Raw genomic sequence first — 20,649 nt, 5'->3', positions numbered from 1 at the left:
CTCCTGGGAGGGAAAGCCGAGGACCATCCAGGAGCATGCCTTGCAGCAGGCAGGTGGTTGCACAGCACACATAAGTGGTGGCACGCTCAGGAGACCCACTTGTGACAAGCAACTGCCAGGTTGCAAAAATCAGGGGCACCTCACTGCTGAGCCTGGGCAGACATTAGCCTGCATGGTGGAGCCTTTTCACCTAAGCATCTGTGGCCCAGGGAGCAAGGACAGCTGTCACAGAGAAGCACCATGCCAGGAGCAAAACACTTTGGGCTGCTGCTGCTGCTTCCCGCTGCCTCTGTGAGGAAGCAGGTCCCACGGGTGGCATCGAGCATAGCCACAGCGCAGCCCTGTGAGCCCCTAGGGACAGCACTTGCCAGGTGACAAAGCATCAAGGGCTACAGCTGGGTGCCTGCAGGGCCCCAAAGGTGAGGGGATGAACACCCTCGCTGCAGGCTTTGCTGGGGTCTGAGGGCCACGTGCACATGGCCTCAAGCTGGGTCACCGTGGCTGAGGCCAGGGCAGGGTGGCTCACAGCCAGCACAGCTACTCTGGGGACATGACAGAACCACCTCCTGTGCCAAAACACAGTACCCTGCTTCTCACCCTCACCCACAGCTCCACATGGCTCACAGCGCTCCAGGACTGGGTGCAGAAAAAGGAGTGCAAAATCTCAACCAAAAAAAATGGGGGAAGGAAGCTGGTGCTTGGAGAGAAGGTAAGTGTGACCATAGGGCTGGAACCCTCCATCACAGCAGGAGCACACCAGGGTGCACATTCAAAGGGACAGGGGCTGCTCAGCTCTCTGCATGTTACCAGCAAAGAAGACAAAGAGATGCAACCCCAGCACTGTTTTTCACAGACTCCTGTCTTTCACACCTAGCCAGAAGGCAAAGAGAATCAGCTGCATGGCTTGAAAATTTCAGGTGGCCCACAGGCACAGGACACCCAGGTGCATTGGCTGCACTGGCAGTCTTCACGCTGCTGGGAACAAGGAAAGGGAAGCAAGGTCCCCAGGGAAATTGAGAGGCGAAAGAGACCTCCACAAAGAGCTACTGGACAGCACAAAGCACTCCACAGCTGGAGAGAGGGAGCTCTCAGGCAGGGGATGGCACAGCGGAGCGCACAGCCAGGGAGGCCCCAAGAAACAGAGTGGAAAAGTTGGTACATCTCAGCCTAGGACAATGCTTCCCTACAGGGAACTTACAGCAGTGATGTTAGCAGAGGCCAGGGACAGATCTGCAGCAAAATACACACACACACAAAGAGACAGGAGCTGTCGGAACACCAGCCAAGGCTTCCCTCATGCCATGCCTATGAGTCTGCTGGGCCCTGGGCTCCACAGGACCATGGAGCCAGCGGGGCCTCAGAGCCAGGATAGAGGAGGGGAGGTGGGAAGGTAAGGACAGGGACACAAAGGCTCCTACACAGTGAAAGGCAGAAGGAGGAAAAGAAGATGGTGCTACACAGAGAAGGGAGAGGAAGAGAATGAGATGTAATACAAGAAATGAAAAGCTAACCAAGTACCAGAGCTGCCCAGCAGCCCTGAGTTGTGGCCCAAAGGGACACATGAGAAATGCTGAACTTGCCAGGCAGCCAAGTGCAGACCCAGAGGCACACTCCTGACCTGCTGCCTGTGAAGGGAGGGAGAGCTGTGCTACCTCCCGTCCTGGTCTGAAGCGGGGAAGAGAAGGGGTGCAAGGCATGGGATCGGTGGTGCCACGTGAAGCAGTCACAAGAAGTGCAGCAGAGCAGTCACGGATCCAGGTGGCACAGCCCAGCGAGACCAAGCTCTTCTGCTCCACCTGCTCCTGGTTCAGCTTCCCCAGCAAGCAGAAACAGATGCTCAGAGGTACAAAATTTGCTCCTGCCATCTTGGGAAGTGATAGAGTATGAAACAGCTGATCCATAGCTCCCTGCACATGGGAAGCGCTCGTCATCAGAAAGCTGCGGTTATTGTTTCTCAGCTGTCACACCAGCCCCAACACTCACAGAGGAGGTGAAAGATGCCCTAGGAAAAGTATATGGTGGTGCCAAGTGGGACTGTCCCTAGCAAAGCAGAAACGTGGCCCTGCTTGTTGCCCAAGGGGTGTGTGGAGCCTGTGAGATGTATCCATACAAGTGAGGGAACAGACCCAGCCCAGACCCTGGGAGCAGGTACAAGTCTTGGTCACCCCAAACCATCTGTCAAAAAGAGGAAGCTCTCCCTTGAAGGTACACACAAGCTACACTGAGACAACTCACAAGTAGGGGGAAAAAACCCAAGTCAGTAAAATCAGAAATACTGGAGTAGGATTTGGTTTAAACATAAAATGAATCATTAGTGCTACACTCAAGGCTTGTGTAAGGGCTCCAGGCAAGTGCCACAAGGTCTTGCAGCCCTTCTCAAATTCTCTAGCTCTGGAACCCACTTTTCCATATACACCTTCTCCTTTTGGGCCAGCCACTATCAACCCAAGAGGGGGATGTCACTGGGTAAGAAAAACGGTGAGGGAATACAAACACTCACACTCATGCACTTGGGAGATGATAGAGAACATCTGGTGTTTCCTTCAGAGAAAGGGAATCTTTATTCAGCCCATGGGGGTGAGTGGAGAAGGGAGAGAGGGAAATCAACTAAAATGGAATGACTTGAATGTGCAAATACATCAGTGGCCACCAGGGTGGGTCAGACAGGAACATACACGAGACACAGGTGGATTGCACTGATCGCCGTTTCCAAAGCAGCACAAAAATCAAACAAAAAAGCCCTGCACGAGTTCTATCGTACCATTACTAAGTACCAAAGCAACCCTCCCAGAGTCAGTGAGACAGGCTCGCTCAGTTAGTGAATGGTTTCCGTGGCAGGCGGGCGAGCACCAGTGCTCAGAAGGCATGCTGGGGTAGGACTCTCACACGCTCCTGTTCCCCACCTCCTATGGCGCCCTGTGTCTCCAGCCTGCTCAAACGCTCCAAGCTTCTTCCAAGAGCTTCTTCCAGTTGTCCCCGGAGCTCATGGACCCCCTCCAGCTCCACCTGCAGAGTGTGGTCTCTCACAGCGCTAAGTGGACGTGACGCACAAAAGGGAAGAGGGTTAGACAGGCCGCAGCAAGCGCACTCCAGCTTGGCCCCTCCATCCAGGACTGCCACCTGCTCCAGGCACAGGTCCCACATGCTCCCCAGGCAGCTTGGCCACCTCTTGCCTCACCTCTAAACCTCTCCAGTGCACAGCCATCCCCAAAAAACGCTCCAGCCCATGGTAGGGGACTCCTAGTCACAGCTATTCTTCAGTACTTACCCAAGCACTCCACTTATGTGCTCTCTTGCTATCAGCTCAAATATCCCAGAAGCTGCAGCCCCATGAAGGGCAGGGATGAGTGCAGAGGACAGAGAATGCTGGCTGTACTGTGCTGCGGGACAACTGCCTGGGACAACCTAGATACTTATCAACCCAACAGTTAGTTGGGAATTTGACAGCAGCCTCTGAAAGGTGGCCAAGTGTGGGCGGGAAACTGAGCTGGGATGGGATGAGCCAGGGAACAGAGTTGGAAATCCCAGGGCCTGAGTAAAAGGTGGCAATGGGAGGTGTTTCAGCAGCGTTTAAAGCTGGACACTGGAGCCTCTTCAAGGGACGAAGGCAGCCTAAAACCTGGACTCCCACAGCCGCATGTCTGATCCTTTGCTTAGACTCCCTCTTTCCCATGGGCTCTCAGACTTGCAGAGTGATCACTGCTTCAAGGCCTGCCCCAGCAGCAGAGCCACCGCAGCCTCGCTTACCTGTCTGGGTGTGTGTGAAACTTTACCAGGCTGCCGTAGAGCTGCCTCTCTGCCTGGAGAGCCTCATTTAACCGATTCCTTTCAGCCACCAGCCCTTCCAGCATCAGTAACAACTGATTGGAGAGAAGAGACAGAAATCAAAGGAGGTATCTGGCTGCCCAGAGAAACAGAGGCTTCCCCATCCTCTCCTGTCGAAGTGTTCGAGTTGACCACTGTCGCCCCTGATCTCACAAAAGACTCCGCCCTTGAGATGCGCTAAAGGGAGCCAATCCTCTCCTTTGTATTTCCCCTAGTGTACACAGCCAGCTTCCAAGAACAAGCATGTCTCAGCATATCTAAAGGCTGAAAACAGCCTCATAACTGAGCAGCAGCAGAAATGTGAACACATCCAAGCTTGCCCCACAGGGCACACTACCTGCTGCCTTCTGTTTCCAGTAGCCTCCTGTACTCGCGACTCTGCTAAGGCCACTTTCTCCCGAAGCATCAGCACTTCTTGTGTCAGCCTTTCCATGGCTGGAATTTCTTCGGGATCTACTAGCTGCATCTGCAGATCCTGAAAGTTAACAGCAGGAGAGCTCAGTGAAAAAGGGATCAGTAACAAGGACAGCTGGACCTTCATAATCCTCCCTGGAACGCAACTGCCAAAAGTTTCCAGTGTCTGGAAAGACCCAGGTCTCCTAAGGAAGAAATGCCAAAGCAGCAGAGTGTGTTAGGCACACCCAACAGCCTGGAGCAAGAACTCAGAAGGGACACAATGCTCTCTGTTTAAAGGACTCTAAGAAGGGCGTTTGGCAAGAAGCAAAAAGCCAAATAATGATACCCTGGGGGTTGGGGCCTTTGCCTTCTGGCCAAAGTAACACAGAGGGCTGTAGGCAAACCAGCAGCAATACCATCCATGGGCAGCCAGCCACATTACTATGAGAATATGGGGAAAGAAGAGACTCCTCTGCAGTCCTCCAAGGTGGAACCGACCCAGCAGAGCACGTTCTCTCACCTTGATGAGGTCCTCTTTGATCTGGATGGTCCTGGCCAAGGACTCTATATCTGAGGCCTGCACCTGCAGCTCTTCCTCCTGCGTGGCCACAACAGACTGGAGAGCAGCAAGCTCCCGCTAGGGAGGGAAGAGAAGCCCAAGAGAGACTTCAGAAAGCCAACACCCCACTGCAAGCTGCTGCCTCATTTCTCTCACTGGGGGTACCCTCACAACAGGGGGGTCCAAAACTTCCAGTGAGGGGCAGCCCAATGGTCTCCTGTAAGCAAGGGAGATGGGCACAGGCTCCATCACAAGCTCACCCTGCTTTCCCTTTCCTTCTTTGCCATCAGCTCCAGCTCCTCTTTGGCATTAACAAGATCCTTCTCCAGTTCTGCTGCTGACACTGTAGCTGCAAAGACATCAAGGTTACTGCAGGGATACCGTGCAACAGCTCTGACCTCAGTATAAGACAAAATTCCTCTTCGGCAAGATAGGTCCACAATGCTCGTGCTCCCCATCACACTGCTTCTTAGTAAACACTATTCTTTCCTGTTTGATCCTGCGGCCCAAAGCAACAGCAACACCCCAGGCCTGCTATCCCACTCCGGCAAAGTTCAGGTGTCCTGGCACCAAGGCAAAACCCAAAATAGTTGCACTTCTCTCAGTCCAGCCTGAACCATGAAGTCAAAACCCCTTCACTGGACAGCATCAGCTCTTGAGCAGAGGCACCTCACCTCAAGCCCAATACAAGCCTCTCTCTTTCCCATACTCCCATCCCCAGACATCCATGAACCATCACCCAAACGGGCGGCACAGCTTTATTTGAAAATAGTCACGCTTGCTCAAAGCTCTTTACTCTCTTTACAGTTTCATGTAACCATGTTTCCCCTACAGCAAAAAGCCCTGGTCATGTTTGGGGACCTCAAAAGAAGCTGTCACCACACTCACCTCCCTCTGTCCTGCAGCTGCTGTCCTCCTGTGGAGGTCTGGCAATGGCTGTAGTTCCACAAACTCTTTGCAGTACTTCCTGAAAACACAAAAGCCTCCAGGTTTGCACCTTTATGGGGAACCTAGCACCTTACCCTAGAGTTCCAGGATTGCAGCAAAGCTGCTGGTTGCTTTGTGACACATCTGAAATGTGAGAAACCAAAGAAGGGGATCTAGATAGGCACTGGGGACAGGTGAACTGCACCCAACCTAGAAGTGTGGGTAACGGGGCACTGGCCTTGTTTTATTTGGCACTAGGAGGTTGCTGGCAACGAGTGTCTTCATAGTAAGGATTAGACAGGTTTCACTCAAATGCAGCAAGTCCATCTTTCAGCTGAGACTCTACAAAGGCCTACATCTTCATCCAAAGATGTGGCCCAGAGGGACCATGCAGGAAGGAAAACACAAAGCTTGGCCCATACACACATCCCTGGAAGTCTCTAGAGCTCACTTTGATCCTGGGAATAGAAACAAGCAACCTGTTTACAGCTGCTTAAAAACGTTCACATGTCAGCTCACCAATAAACCACTAACAGCTGCTCAAACAGGAGTGTGGCATATGTAGCCTTGGAGCTGTGTTCAGCCTCAAAGGGGTTTTTAGCAAAGCTGCTTTAAAAATACCAACTCCAATTGTGGAAGAGACAGCAAACAGCCAGCAGGCTCTGCCAAGAATTAGTGGGACCTAAAATTAGCTCTCTTGTCCCCTCCAGAATGTGACAATGTCAGGGAAGGGATTACAATACAGCAAGGCAGCCCAGCCCAAGGAAGGACTGGGTCAATGTTGGAAGGTCAGAAGGTGAATTTCTTTCATACTCTCACATGCCCTAAGGACCCACATACTGCTTGATTAAAAGAAAGGAGGAGATACTGAGTGACAAAGGCTGGTGGAATCAACATCAGAACAACCAGGCAGCATTTCTGCTCCTCAGTTTCTTCTCTTCCTCCTATAGGAAGTCTCTTCCCTAATCCCACTTTCATTTCTATCATTCTCTGTGGTGCTCCACTCTCTCCCATTTCCTTCTGTGGCAATCAGTTCCCCCTGGAGCCCCAAGGCCACAGACAGACAAACACAGTGTACGATGCTTACTTGTATGGGCTGTTTGTCCTGCTTCAACAGCCTGGCACCATCCAACTGGGTCCCAACAGGTTCCTTCCCCAACACATGCTGGCGTAGGAGTTGTAACTCGCAGCTCCTTTCAGCCAAAGCATGTGCCATCTTCTCAGCAGCCACCTGATTTGAGCAGGAAAAATAGGGGAAGGCAGGACTGTGACCAGGGGTAAGATCCCTGTCCCTCACCTTCCTTAGAGACTAAGGGAAATCATCTCAATATTTATCCGTCACTTGATACTAGAAGCGCTCTGCAAACCAGCCTGGGAGCTACTGCTCCCAGCCACTCACAGCAACTCCACTGCAGCCCTCCCATCTCTACTTGTCAGACAGCCACAGCAAGGCTCAGTCTCTCTACTGAGAATAAGCTCCTCAGTTTCTCTCACCTCACTCAGGAGGAGAGAATGGACAGACAGACAACGAGCAGAAGGCAGCGCCTTGGTCTCTTAGCTCCCTTTTAATGAATGGAAACTTGATGCAAAATATTTTGGGTAACACTGAACCACATACAGTGTGCAAGAGTAGGCAGAGTAGGAACTGTGACTCTAAGTGGCATTTACAAGCCCAGGAGCATGCACCAGTTTGACCAACGTGCAAATTAAGAGGCAATGAGCAGAGCTTCCTCAGACTTCTGTGCTACACAAGAAACAGCTCAGAGTCTTCCTTTTTGCTCTGGTAACACCCACATGAAGCAGCAACCCTCCCGTGGCCCCTCTGCTGCCCCAAGCCCAGAAGCACAGATATCTAGGAGGATCTGCACCTCCTTCCCCACCACACACACAACCCTGCCCAATCCACTTTATGACAGGGACCTGACACCTGAACACCGCTACAAGAGCTGCTGCTTCACAACTGCTCCAACATGACAGGTTGAGACCAACCTAGAAACAGCTCATGGCATCTCATGTGGTTCTTCAATACTCAGCAGCTCCACCAGGCTACACCAACAGCAGCCAGAAAGCAGCTTCTGCTTGCTTAAAGCAAGGCAGAGCCATCCACCCCAGCCCCCCGCACTGCAGCACTGCCACAACTCACTCTGCTCTGCTGCTCCTTGGTGCTCACAGCCTGCAGCAGGTCCCGGATTTCAGCATCGTGCTCCGTGGTCTGACGGTGCCTGTCACTGAGGAGATCCTGCAGCATCTTTTCCTTGTGCTGGAGACGCAAGCACAACTCTTCTGCTATCTCACTCTGTCCTGGGCCCAACTTGCACAGCAGAGTTGCTGTAAGCTCCTGAACAAGGGGGAGAAAGGCAGAGATGGAGAGACATTGCTACCATCAAACTGCATGCTGTTCAAGGACAGCTCTTCAGCCTGGGTGTAGCCAAGAGCAGTGTCTCAGCAAGTGCAGGTATTGACAGGTGCCAAAAGCAGCCAGTGTGCAAAGCACTTGGCAGAGCTTCAAGTGCCTTCCTCAGAGGCAGGCAGCCAGGAGGTTCTGGTTTGGGCCCACTCTGCAGACAAACTAGATGAAGGCTCAGGAGCCAAGCTGAGGCCTTACCTCCACTTCCTTGTTCCTGTCATGCAGGCAGGTCTGCAGCTGCTGGATGATCCCGTCCTGCTCCTTCTGCCTGATGCAGGATTTGGCTTCAATCTCCTCCTTGAGCCACCGGAGGTTCTGGCAGCTTGCTGAAACCTGCTCTAGTTCCAGGGTTTTGGCTTTCAGGAGGCTCTCCAGGCTCTGAGGACCACAACAGAAGCAGCTCAACCAGGGACAGAGACTTTATCCTGAATTAAGCAGAACTGGAAATAGCAGTCTCTCGTGCTATTGGAGTCACATATATTCACCTGTCCTCTCCAGACACCACACTCAACTCTACACCCAGCCCAGAAACACGAATGACCCACCAGGAACCTGCCCTGCCCCTACAGGGCCAGAGGAAGGCCAACACCCTGCAGCTGCTCTCCCCAGAAACAACCAGAGAGTTCACAGGAAGGTTTGTCTAGCACCACATCACAGCCAGGTACAATCACTCACGTGAATGGTGGCCTCATTGCTGGACAGGACATTGCGCAGTCTCTCCAGGTCACTTCCACGCTCCCTTATTGAGAGATGGAGCTGTTGCAGCTCTTGCTCTTTCTTCTCCAGGGCACAGAACTTCTCATCCACTGCTCGCTAGGGTGACAGGGGGTGATGACTCAGAATGGGGTAGTAGGACTTCACAGCCCACCACTCACTGCATACGGCACCTCAGATCTCCCTTTCAGAGGACTCCTCTGGAAGGCTGAGCCACAGAGAGCATGCAGAAGCCTGGGGCTGCACCGCTGATGATAGCCCAAAGGCTGAGCCTCACAGAAAACTGAGACATCCCCAACAGACTGCACTCACCTCCAGAGCATCATCCCTGTCACTGACTCGCTGCTGCAGTTTCTCCAACATGGCATTCATGGCTGCAGGACTCTTGTCTGAGCTTTGCTGGCATTGCAGAAGCTCCCTCGATTCCTAGAGGTCACAAACACACGCTGCTAGTACAACTGTCAATCCAGAAACACCTCAGAGAGTAGCACAGGAGAATCAGGGCTAACTATCTCCACCCTACACTTGCTCTACCTCCCCCATAAAAAGGTGGCAGAGTCCCAGTACCTGGGACTGGTTGACTAGTGTCTGCCAGGGCTCACCAGGCATTGCTGCGAGGTGAGGTACTCACGACACCTGTGCCTTCTTCCTCATGTTGGGAGCCCAGAGGCAACCCTTTCCTTCCCTTCTTCAAAGGGCATGAATGAAAACTACAGACTGACTTTTGCAAATACCTAAAGGAGGAGCAGGGGCTCTGGCTAGTTATGATCAGCTTGAATCTTTCTGCATCACACCTGGAGAAGCTGTTCCTTGCGAGCCAGATGCTGACTCAAACGCTGAACTTTCTGCTCCTGGGCCTGCAGCTCACGGCATTTCTCCCACTCTACTGTCTGGAGCTGCTGAGCCTTGTCCTGCAGCTCTGCCTGCAGCTGCTGTACCACAGCACGCAGCTCCTGCAAGAGAAAAGTGCATACCCTGGCAGTCAGTCCTCAACAGACCTGTAAACAGCAGGCCAATCTGAAGAAGCCAAGAGCAACAAGGACTGTGCAAACAGCCAAAAATGCTCTGCAATACTACAGTTTTCACATCTCAAAACACACTTCCCATTGGTGATGAAGTCTGAATTTATTTCATCTCTCAGGGTATCCATCCATCTAAACCCCTTGCTCTAGCCACAGGCAAAGTTTTACAGTCAATCACAGCTAACCTGTGCAGCAGTGGACATTAACTTTGTAACATCACTAAAAAAGAGATGGGACATTTGCACCAAAGACATACAAGTGACAACACACACACTATCACATGTCTTTGCTGATTCTAAATCCTCAGATATGATGCTAAGGAGGCTGGAGAATTCTCCCTGACACATGTCACAAGGGGTTAGCCAAGTGTGCCTGGACTGGCGTAGGCAGAAATGATGAATGAGAGCAGAGTACTGACCACATCAATGTTTCTTAAGTCGTGTAAAGCAGAGACTTCCAGCCTAAGTGCTTGTCATACCTGGTTGTGTTTCAAGGCTGCCTCTTTCTGATGCTCCTCCTCATGCACCATGGTCTCTAGGAGCTGGGTTGCTCTCCTGGCTTCAGTCAGTTGATGCTCTTTCTGGCGCTGAGCTCTTTTCAGTTTCCGCACCTCCAGCTTGGTGCAGAAAAGCGTATTCTGAAGATCTAGCAGTGACATTTGCTGCTCCTGGGACGAGAGTGGGCTCTCTGACATCTAACAAGAGTGGAAAGCAGAGAAACTCAATCACTTCATGAGAGGGATTTAAAATTCAGGATCCCTGCAGAACGAACCCTGATGTATTTGAGGCTTTCCAGTGACATACCTGCAACTGTCCCAGGTGGCTTCTGTGTAACATGTCCCGCAGCTTGGCCATTGTCTCATTCTGCCCTTCAATGATATGGTACAGCTCTTCTGTCTACGAGTCAAAGGACAAGAAGCCCAGTCATTGACAAACCAAGCACAAACCCTCCCATCCCAGGCCTCCAGCGTGGATTACGATGCATGTCAACACTGCATGTAAGTAAGAACTTCGCAAGAAGCAATTTAATAAGATCCAGAATGCCTAGAGATGGCTTAAACATTGCTTTTCAGCCACTGCCCACAGGACTAGCACACTTTCCTTTTTTGGTGAGCACCACCGTGTTCACCCAAAACCATTACCTTACTCTCTTTGCTCTTCAGGACCTCGTTCAGACTCTGGATTGTACAATCTTGCCTCTGTGATGTTTCTTGGACAGATTTTAATTCAAAATTCAATTCATTCAGCTTTTCCTGTAACAACTGAAGACAGAAATATGTTGGTTTTTTAATCCTGCCTAATGCTCTACATAAACACCCTTAGGACTCCCACTCCTTACTCAAATCCATACAGCCCAGGTGTTCACCAGATCAAGATCAACATGGCTCCCTCTAGTCTTTAAACACTGTTTGAGCTGGGTAGAGACCATTGAGTAAACACACAAAAGCCTTCAGTCCCTCCGCAGGACTGTTCCAGCGCTTCTGGTCCCTCCAATGCAGCCCCCATGTACAGTGTGGAGGTTCCAGGCTTGAGTTCCCATATACTGCCTCTCACATACTATAGGAGAGTCTTGCTTGGACTGCCCAGCAGCCTTCCCAGTTTCTATCATTTGTTTCTGTTCCCTTAAGAGGAAAGAAGCTGCTTCAGCCCAAAAACCTCACAAGAGATCTGGAAAAAAAAAAAATCAACACCAAGAAGCTACACATTCTAAAAACTCTCCCCTTTGTTTCTGAGGTCCTTCAGAGCACTGCAGCTGCCCCTTCACAATCTTCCAGCCCCGTCTCTTACAGTCTCTATCGACCACCCAGGCACTCCTGCAGCAACTGCTGGTCTAGGTAATTCTACATTTGATCAGAGCAGTGGCTTATGTAGCCTCAAGTTCTGGCTTCAGCACAAGAGAGTCTAGCCAATGCCAGCATACCAACAGCACAGCTGCAAAGCAAAGGGAAGCGTCTCACTAGTCTCTGGGGCTGGTTTACAGCCTAAGAAACTTTTGCCTTTGACATTTTCACCCTAAAGAGACTACCACCTCAAACAGTTTTAGGACAGTTCCCTGCTTTTCATTTCATAATGTTCATGTTCTGCATTTAAGCAACTGCCTGTTAGCATTTCTAAACATGCTGCCTGTTGGCATTCTTAGTCTTGGATGATATGCATCTTTCTTGGAACTTACTCAAGCCTCAATTTCTTAAGGAGCTGGTGCTGCCACGTGATTTCTTCATTGCTCATCACACATCTGTCATGTTATCTCTTCTCCAGGAGACACTCCCTCTAACCTGTTTAAACACTTCCAACTGCATTTACTGGGCCTTGGGCCTCTATTTCCCTGTCAACCTTTGTGGTCCTGGCAACTCCAACAGCTTACACCTGTCCCCAGATTTAAATAAAGATCCCATCCCAACATTTTTTTCTATTTAACCCATTTTCCAAGTGGGTATAATTTACCTCAGAGTTCAAGAGCATAACTAAGAACATCCACCCATCTATCGCAACACGTGCTAAATTTGATCTGTCTCAAGACAACTCAGATGTATGTTCCTTTCCCAAGAAAGCTTTTAAATCAAAATGAAAACAGGACCCCCTCTGCATTGATCTCCCTTACTGCTTGAAAAAAGAAGGCAGTTGTCTCAAAAGGGAGGTGCCCTTCTCTCCTGCATCAGGCTCAGCCAGTGCAAATCTAAGAGACGGGGAAGTAACCTCGTGCACCTCTCCATCAGCTCCTGGAAGGCTCACCAGGCAAGTGGGAAGTTCTTCCAAAAATAAATATGGAAAATTTACATGGCCCAGCTGCAGAAAAAAGCAAATGCTTTTAACTCAATCTGGCAGACAACAGCACTGAGAAATCATGCATCAGCACACACCCTTATTGGAAAGGAGGTGCAGATGCCTGTCTCTAGCCAGGCTAGGAGGCACCCTGCAGTACTAACATCAAACTCACTAAGCACTGAATTTGCTGTTCATGAAAAAATACCTTGTTGGCAGCTTCAAACTGCTGGATTTTACCCTGCAGCTCTGCAACACAGAGATCGGGCACATGCTCCCCCGCTGCAGGGTCACCTGGAGCCAGCTGCTGATGTTCATCCTGCAAATTCTGAAAAAAGAGCAGAGAAATGGCTCAAGTCTTGCACTGGCTTCTTCCATTCAGCCATCAACCCTCACAGACCTTGCAGCATGGGCTTAAACATGCCCCACTGTGCTTTTCTAGCTGTCTCTGAAACATCAGGCTGCCTGTGTGTCCCTTCACCTGAGCGGCAGGCTGGCAGCTCTCTGCCTGATCTGCCAGAAGTGCCCTGCTGCCCCAAGGCTCTGGCTGGGCTCTCAGTCTCTCCTCACTCCTGTACCACAAACCCAGCAGCCTCTCTGGCTCTAACCACTGTCTGCAGGCTGATGATGGATCTGCTCCATACACCCAAGCCACATCCCTGAAACCTGCCCCCCTTCCCATATGCCCCACTGGCAGCTTCAAAAAACCAGCACCTTCTTCCCATGTTCTGCCAAGCTCCTCTGTGCTAATCAAGCCCACAACGTTCAATCCTTCCCACCAGTCACCTCCTGCTCTGAACCCCTTCAGTTGTGATTCTCTGGGCTGTCTTCACAGCTCCCCATGCTCCAGCACCCGCACCATGTGGGATTCCCTGCAGCTCCACAAACCACAGCAAATTCAGTGCCACAGTTGTGATCTCTTTTCATGACACATAGCCATTTATTGAGAAAACAGCCTACTGACACGTGGCCTGCCAGACCCTGCTGGCTGAGCACACCCTAATCCCTTGTCATCCCTTACTGTTTTACTACCTCCTGCCTAGTGAGTTGTTAACTCCTTAGAGCAGCATTCAAACCCAGCCACCCACCCCAGGCCTCACAGGACTCATTAAGTATTCCTGAATTTCATCAGTGATACAAGATCAATTGTACCAGTGTCTGTTTTAAGTGGAAGCCCTGGCAAGGGCAGGCTTGCAGTGCAGAGGCTACGAGAACATGGCAGAGCTTTTCTCAGCACACACAGGAGGACAGCACAGGGAGAACAACAGCCAGCTCTGATAAACCATGTCAGACTGAATCCTCATCTTCAGCAGCCACAGAAACACTGTCTCTGGGAAAGACAGGCAATGCAAGTGAGCTTCCCCCAGGCCTCTGCATTGCCTCTCACATACAGAAGCAATGCTTGCCTTTACCCTAATGTTTTGTTAAGATCTGAGTGAAAACTTGAAGTCAGAGCAAATAATTTCAGATTTGCCCAGCCAGGAGGCTTCAGATCAGACAGGGAGAGCTGCAGGAATCTATCCCACAGCAGCTATTTTGCAATAAGGTTGACGAAACCAGAAAAAAAAAAAAAAAAACAAACACACCTTTCCTCACAATTTACATATTCCAAATTACAATAAGCAGAAGTGAAGAGCAAAGAGTAGGGAGGGGAAAGGTAGAGCCAGCTCCAGAGTCCAAAGTCCCAATGCCGAAGCTGCCTCCCTCCTGCTTCACCACAGCCATATCAGGAGCACAGCTCCCCAGCGGCTTCTCCCACATCAGCATTTTACTGACAATCCCTCCTCAGTACAGCTCCAGCAACGTCAGCACACACTAATCCAGACAGAACACTTCTTTAAAAAATAAGAATAATAATCACGGCATTATCTAAGCCTGCCAAGCTCGTACCTGCCCAGGACAGTGGGTAAAAGACTGGATGTCAGTAGGGCAACACTGCCCTGGCTGCCAGCACAGCACCGCAGGCAGCTGCGAGAGCTGGTTTGACAAAGGCTTGGTTTGATGGCATTTTCCTGGGGCTGTGGTGCTGAAGGGGGAGAACTGTTTGTTCAAGAAAACGCCCAAGACAACAGTACCTACAAAGTCACACATCTCAACACCAGATTGCTCTCAGTCACTGCAGCTTGCAGCAGTAAATTTAAAGAAGTTTCCCAAAAGCAATAAGGGAACTGTGGTCCTATATATCCTATATATTCCTTTCCTGTTACCAGAAAGGCTTTTACGCATCTGAATTGCTGGACAGCAGTACCTGACTTTTAGAAAGAGTGTTGCTTGTACAAAGAGAAAGCAAAATCATTTATACAAGAACTGTATCCAACTTCTCATTTTTGCTGTTAAAAGCCATTCAAAGGATTAAGCCCTTTCCCCCTTCTGCCAGGACCTGCACCAAACACCACAACTGCTGCTGCCACAGCAAGGAACAAGCAGTAAAAAATCCCACAGGATGAATTCCTGGCAAGGACAGTCAGATGGCAGAAGCTGGAGAAACTCCTCAGACACAGTTCCCAGACAAGGATGGCGATGCCACGTTGACTGCACCACGTTCTGTTAAGAGAAAGCCTCTTTTTATGCTGTAAATACATCCCTAGCTGTGACAATTAGTAGCAAGCAACACAGACTACAGGAGCAGCATCAACATCCTGCTCCACATCTTCAGTTGCTGGCTGCCAGTGTGATGCCTTTGTGCATCAGATGAAAATTCGTTTTTCTACATTCTTCCCTACCATCATTTCTTGAGCAGGCTTTTATGGGAAAAGCACACAGCTCTGGGAAATGCCCGACGGGACAGCAAGCAGCACTGGCTGAATAGGAAGCATAATTCAGCACAGTCACAGTTGCCATAGTAATAAACAAGCATTTTTCTAATCCCCTGGGCTACCTAGAGCATTAGACAGCACTAAGGCTGCTAATGGGAATGCAATTAAGCTGACGTGGATATTTCTGAATTGAAGCTGACTGAGGCCTTCTATTCATTAAGGAAAGTGATAAAGGAGTTACAAGTTCAGCTTTTTGACTGCATACTAATGAAGATTTCATTAAAGCCAGCAAAACAAAGGCAATCTGGAGCTACATGAGGACTACCATAGAGGCAGATAACAGCACTAGGAAGTCCTGTGAAAGCAGGAACTTTCACAGCAACACCTGCCACTAACTGATCAGAAAATAAACCAGTTATATAGAATACCAACCCTGAAGTCATCCTCTGGTGCAAATCTGCAAGGAAAACACCTTTTCCTCAGGGCACACACCACAGATCCCTGCACGGATCTGCGCATTAGGCAGGTTGGAGGCCTGATCTGCAGAGGCAGGGCACTGGAGGCAGGCGTTCCTGACACTGAATCATTACTCAGGCACAAAGAAAACACATGCCCAGAAGCTTAAAACACTCCCTTTAGTTGTTGATAAAAGTCACACAGACTTCTTAAAGAGAAAGCTGAAGTGAAACTGGCGTTTTCTCAGCAGAAAAATGACAAAGCATGCAAAGAGCCTAGACCCATCTAGCAGGCTGCACTGACAGGGAGAGCTGGCAGAGGGGGGGAAAGGTTAATTTCCCCGAACACAAGGAGGAAATAGACGACAGGAGAATGACAGAGAGAGGCAGTACACCTAAAAAGGTCCGAGCTGCCTATTCTTAGCCCTGGGTTCAGCGACACGTGACTCTCTATTATCTCAGCACAGAAGAATCCCTAGTAGGCTCAGCACTGGACCACAGCCACGCTGCTCAATTGAACAGCAAGACAATGACCTCTACCTGTACCCGCAGCGGCATATAATCCTCACAGAGGTCATCCCACAGCTCCTGAAGTTCAGAAATCTCCAGAGAAAGACTCAAAGGAGCTCTGGAAAAGGATTTTCTGTCTGCATTCACAAAGGCAGAACCAGCACATGCTAACCCAGCAGAAGAGCTGCCATCTGCCAAGTCACGGCTGAGCTTGGGAGGGGGCAAGTTGGACTTCACAGGAATAGGTAGCCTGCTGCCTGGGGGGCTCTGAAGGGGTTTGTAGTCCAAAGCCTTGATCAAACTGAGGGCCAGCTCCAGCCTGTTCCCACTCAATGAAGAGTTTGGGGTCATGCGGTCATCTAAGAAGTCGTCACATTTCCCTTTCACCCCCTTATCTGCATCTTCGTCCTTCTGCTGTGGAGGGCTTGTCTCCACAGTTGTGTCCAGGGACTCAACAGAGGATGCAGGCGTGCCTTCCTCCATGCTCTCCCCATCCACAGGCACTCTGGCACTGGTAGACTCTGCCACATCACACACAGATGACTCCTCGTTGCCCATGCTGGCTGACCACCGGCTGGACAGCCCACAGGAGATGCTTCTGGCCACCTTTCGCGGCACTTTACAAATCGCTTCATAGTCGGCATCGGCCACCCGCAGCGCGGCACAGCCACGGCAGCGCCGCGGGCGGTTACTTGCTCCCTCTGAAGCATGGCAGCTATGTGACTCCAAGCCGTGCTCTTCTTGATCCGTCCAATATTCATACCCAGAGTAAGCAAAGTCCTCCTGAAGGAGAGCAGCATACCGTACTTCAGGCAGGTTAGAAAGGTCCACAGTCCCTTCTCCACCTCTGTCATCTGTGCTAGAGTCCTCGTTGTTCCTGCGGTACATGCTTGCAATGCAGAACTTCAGGCGGTCTTTCTCCAGCAGCAGTTTCTGCAGGCGCTCGATGGAGAGGGCTTCGATGCGTGCGATGACGGTGTCGAACCTGTAGATGCGGTCCAGCATGAAGGCACACTTGCTGCAAGCGAACTCAGATTTGCCATCTCGGCACAGCTCCCTGCCCAGGACGTGGGAGAGCAGCACCTGGAGGTTCAGCTTGGCTGCCGTGTGGAAGATCCATCGCCGCTGGTTGCCGCACAGTTCCCGGGCACAGATCCGGCACGTTTCCTTCATGATCCCTCCTAACCAGCACCCAAACCTACTTCTGGGGGCTCTCAAGAGACCTTCCTGAGGCCTCTCCCGCTCACTCAGCACATTTCCCAGGGTACAGCTCCCTTCAGCCCCGAGCCTACCTGCAATTCTCACCCCACCAACCCCCCCTTTTTAGGGGGGTCACACACCGGGACTCCTGGTGCTACAGAAACATCCCACCCTACACACCTTCACATCTCAGTCCAGCCACAACAGGGCCGCCCCCTCTCCTAGCTGCCCCCCCCAATGCCCCCCCCTTCACTGCCCCCCTCTCCTCACAGCTCCCCCTCCCCCCTTCCGAGGCTGCCCCCTCTGTCCTCGCTGCCCTTCTTCCCCGGGGCCGCCCCTCACCCCGGGCTGCACCCCTGCCCCACAGGCCCCGCCACTCCCTCCCCCCGCCGCCGAGGATGCTCCTGCCACGGCGGCGCCCGGCTTGTGGCTCAGATTTCAAGATGGCGGCGGACGACAGCCCCCCCCCCACGCATGCGCGAGGGCCACGGCGCCCGCCGGGATTTGTAGTCCCCACGGCCGGGTGTCACGCATGCGCAGTGACTGCCTGCGGCCCTCCCCGGGCACACGTGGGGCTCCCGGCGGCGGCTCTGCCGGGAACCGCGACCGCGACAGTGCCCAGCCGCAGTGCCGGTGCCCAACCGCAGTGCCAGCGCCCCCCACTAGAGCCTGTCTCCAGTGCCTATCCCAGTACCAGCACCAGGTCCACACGCCAGTGCCAGCTCCTGCACCAGGTCCCAGTCCCGATGCCGGTCCCAGTGCCCAGCCCCAGCAGGCATGTCCCCCCCAGAGCAGGCCACCAGCACGGCGCCCCGTGCCACCCGGTAGGTGCACACCAGGGTCCCCCGGTGGGACCACCACGCAGGCAGCTCGCGCACAGATGGCCAAAGGCTGCTGTGGACAGCCCTGTGCCATCAAGATGCAGCATGGCCAGAGCTGTGCCCCTGCCAGGAACATGCTGCTCTGCTCCCTTGCAGCCCCAAAATCCCGCCTGGCACCACACCGGGCTGCCAGGGGTATTTTAAGACCCGGGATTTAAATGGCAGGCGGGCGCAGGCAGCACTGATGCTGCAGAAGGACTGCGCAGGCTGGTGGCCTCTCCCCCCACCCCACACACCAGTCCTCCTGGCACCCCAACCCTCCAGCACTGCAGCACAGCTGTGCAAGCACCCAACGCTGCTGGGCTGGATGTGGCACAGCCCTGGCCACAGCCCCAGAAGGGGACAAGGATGACAAGTGCCAGCCGAGCCCTGGACGGGTGTGCTCCTCCCCAGGGTGCTGGGATGGGGTCCCTCTGCACTTGCCCACCCACCTGCCCCCCCACAGCTGGGGGCTCCTCCAGGCGCTGCTGCAGGTCATGCTTCTCAGCTGACAGTGTCTCCACAAGCCAGTTGCTGTCAGCCAGCTCTTGGGTCAGCTCTTCAATCCTCCTGAGAGGGAGGGAAGGGCAGGAGATACTCAGGCACTGGGATGGCCCCAGGATCGCACTGCGGACAGCTTTGAGGGGGTGATCTCTGGGGCAAAGCAAAGCAGCCTCAGGGCTGGTCCCCCTTCCCCACAGTCCAGCTCTCTCCCCTTTGGATGACCCCTCCAGCTCCCCCAGGTGCCAGCAGCTCGGCATAGAACCAGCCCCTTGGTAGTCCCTGAGGACTGGCACAGGGCACAGGCTGCCAACATACAGGGGATGGGTGCTGGGCACCGACCTCTGAGCCATGGTGCCACAGCTGTCATTGCTCCTCTCCTCCTTCATCCTCGCAGCTTCCTTCAGCTTCCCTGCCAGCTCCCGGCACCGCTCCGCCTCAGCTCTGGCCAGTGCCGTGGCCTGCTCAGCCTCACTCCGTGCCAGCCTAGCCTCCTGCGTGACATCAGGGTGAGCCCCCAGGCACCAACCCCTGGCCACTCCTAGCCACCATCACACCCGTGCTCACCTCCTGCAGGAGCTGGATCTTGTTTTCCAGGAGCTCATAGACATGCTCCGACTCCCGCTGCTGTTCCTCATACTGCTGCCGGAGCGCTGCCTGGCTGCGGGTCGTCTGGTTCTCCGCGGCCACCCTGCCAGGCACGGCATGGCATGGCACGGCACGGCATGGCATGGCATGGCATGGCTTGGCACGGGACATGACATGGCATACCATGCCACAGTATGGCATGGCATGACATGGCCTCCCTTTGCAAAAGCCCCCACCTCAAACCTTCTGGTCTGGGCAAGCCGTGCCACCTCAGGTGTCCCCAGCCCAGTTCCCCCCATGCTGTGGGTGCTGTTTCTGCAGGACTCCCGGGGCAGGGCATACTGTAACCTCCCTGCGCCGCTTCCCTGGGGACATGGCTCCTCCAGCACTGCCAGGTCATGCTCGGGCTCTGAACCCCCAAAGCAGCCACCACACGCTCCTGAAACCAGGGGCTCCTCGGCTGCCATGCCCCCAGCCCCCCTGCCCAGCGGTGCCCTACTGTGAGACACTCATGCCAAGGCCCCTGGGCAGGGTGCTGCCCTCCCCCCCAAACAGGTGCTGCCCTTTTATTTTTGGCTGGCGCCAGGACTGTAAGAGGAGCCCTGCGGGTGTCCAGCCCTATCACAAACCCCTCCGCTGCCTGTTGTGGGCAGGGTACAGGCAGACAACCCCCGTCCCCCATGCCCACACGAGCACCACAGACGGTGTGTGGGTGGCACGTCTGCCCCAGGGCGAGGGGCTTGGTCAGCCCTGCTCACCATGTGTTGTCCAGGGCTTGTTGCTTCTCCTGCAGCTCCCGCTTCAGGCTCTCCACCTCCACCTTCAGCTCGATGTTCTGCGGAGTGGGAGGGACGCGGGTAGGATGCCCCCACACTTGCCCAGACCCCCTAGCCCCAATGCCCACAGGAATGCATCAGAGGTGACATGGGGGTCCCCCATCCCACAAGGGTTTTGGGTGCTCCTGGCACTGGGTGGCACAGGTGGTATTTTAGCTTGATGGTGCTGGGATGGGGTGCACCCGCTCCATCTGTCTGCACCCAAACTGGCACCACCACCCACCCCAGGCACGCCACCAGGCTGGGGATGCCCTCCCTGACCCTCTCGTCATTACTGTCTAAGGCAGCAAGGGGAAAACTCCCGCACAGCAGCTCCGGCAGCTCCAGTGCC

The 20,649-nt window shown here is 53.0% G+C and overlaps 1 protein-coding gene across 7 annotated transcripts in view; it reads right to left on the bottom strand.

Annotated features, from left to right (window-relative positions):
* The window catches only part of PDE4DIP (phosphodiesterase 4D interacting protein), a 34,304-nt gene that overhangs the window by 8,764 nt on the left and 4,891 nt on the right, over window positions 1-20,649 (bottom strand). For 3 of the 7 annotated variants that reach the window (XM_074906823.1, XM_074906826.1, XM_074906827.1), the window contains exons 1-17: window positions 16,364-17,749; window positions 12,821-12,940; window positions 10,992-11,111; window positions 10,654-10,746; window positions 10,329-10,544; window positions 9,623-9,781; window positions 9,141-9,254; window positions 8,790-8,927; window positions 8,313-8,492; window positions 7,851-8,045; window positions 6,795-6,938; window positions 5,669-5,747; window positions 5,041-5,129; window positions 4,742-4,858; window positions 4,163-4,300; window positions 3,748-3,860; window positions 2,904-3,031 (exon numbers count right to left, since the gene is read on the bottom strand). In XM_074906823.1, coding sequence (XP_074762924.1) covers window positions 2,904-3,031; window positions 3,748-3,860; window positions 4,163-4,300; window positions 4,742-4,858; window positions 5,041-5,129; window positions 5,669-5,747; window positions 6,795-6,938; window positions 7,851-8,045; window positions 8,313-8,492; window positions 8,790-8,927; window positions 9,141-9,254; window positions 9,623-9,781; window positions 10,329-10,544; window positions 10,654-10,746; window positions 10,992-11,111; window positions 12,821-12,940; window positions 16,364-17,506 — 3,286 coding nt within the window. In that variant the 5' untranslated portion in view covers window positions 17,507-17,749. Of the gene's footprint in view, window positions 1-2,903; window positions 3,032-3,747; window positions 3,861-4,162; window positions 4,301-4,741; window positions 4,859-5,040; window positions 5,130-5,668; window positions 5,748-6,794; window positions 6,939-7,850; window positions 8,046-8,312; window positions 8,493-8,789; window positions 8,928-9,140; window positions 9,255-9,622; window positions 9,782-10,328; window positions 10,545-10,653; window positions 10,747-10,991; window positions 11,112-12,820; window positions 12,941-16,363; window positions 17,750-18,845; window positions 18,964-19,236; window positions 19,389-19,461; window positions 19,586-20,240; window positions 20,318-20,649 lie in introns of those variants that run through there. The other 4 variants (XM_074906828.1, XM_074906829.1, XM_074906830.1 and 1 more) reach the window with 3 other exon arrangements.

This window comes from Athene noctua, chromosome 5 (genome assembly GCF_965140245.1).
Source record: "Athene noctua chromosome 5, bAthNoc1.hap1.1, whole genome shotgun sequence".
NCBI lineage: Eukaryota > Metazoa > Chordata > Aves > Strigiformes > Strigidae > Athene > Athene noctua.
The sequence above is the reverse complement of the archived record's forward strand: the minus strand, read 5'-3'. Positions and strand labels throughout refer to the sequence as shown.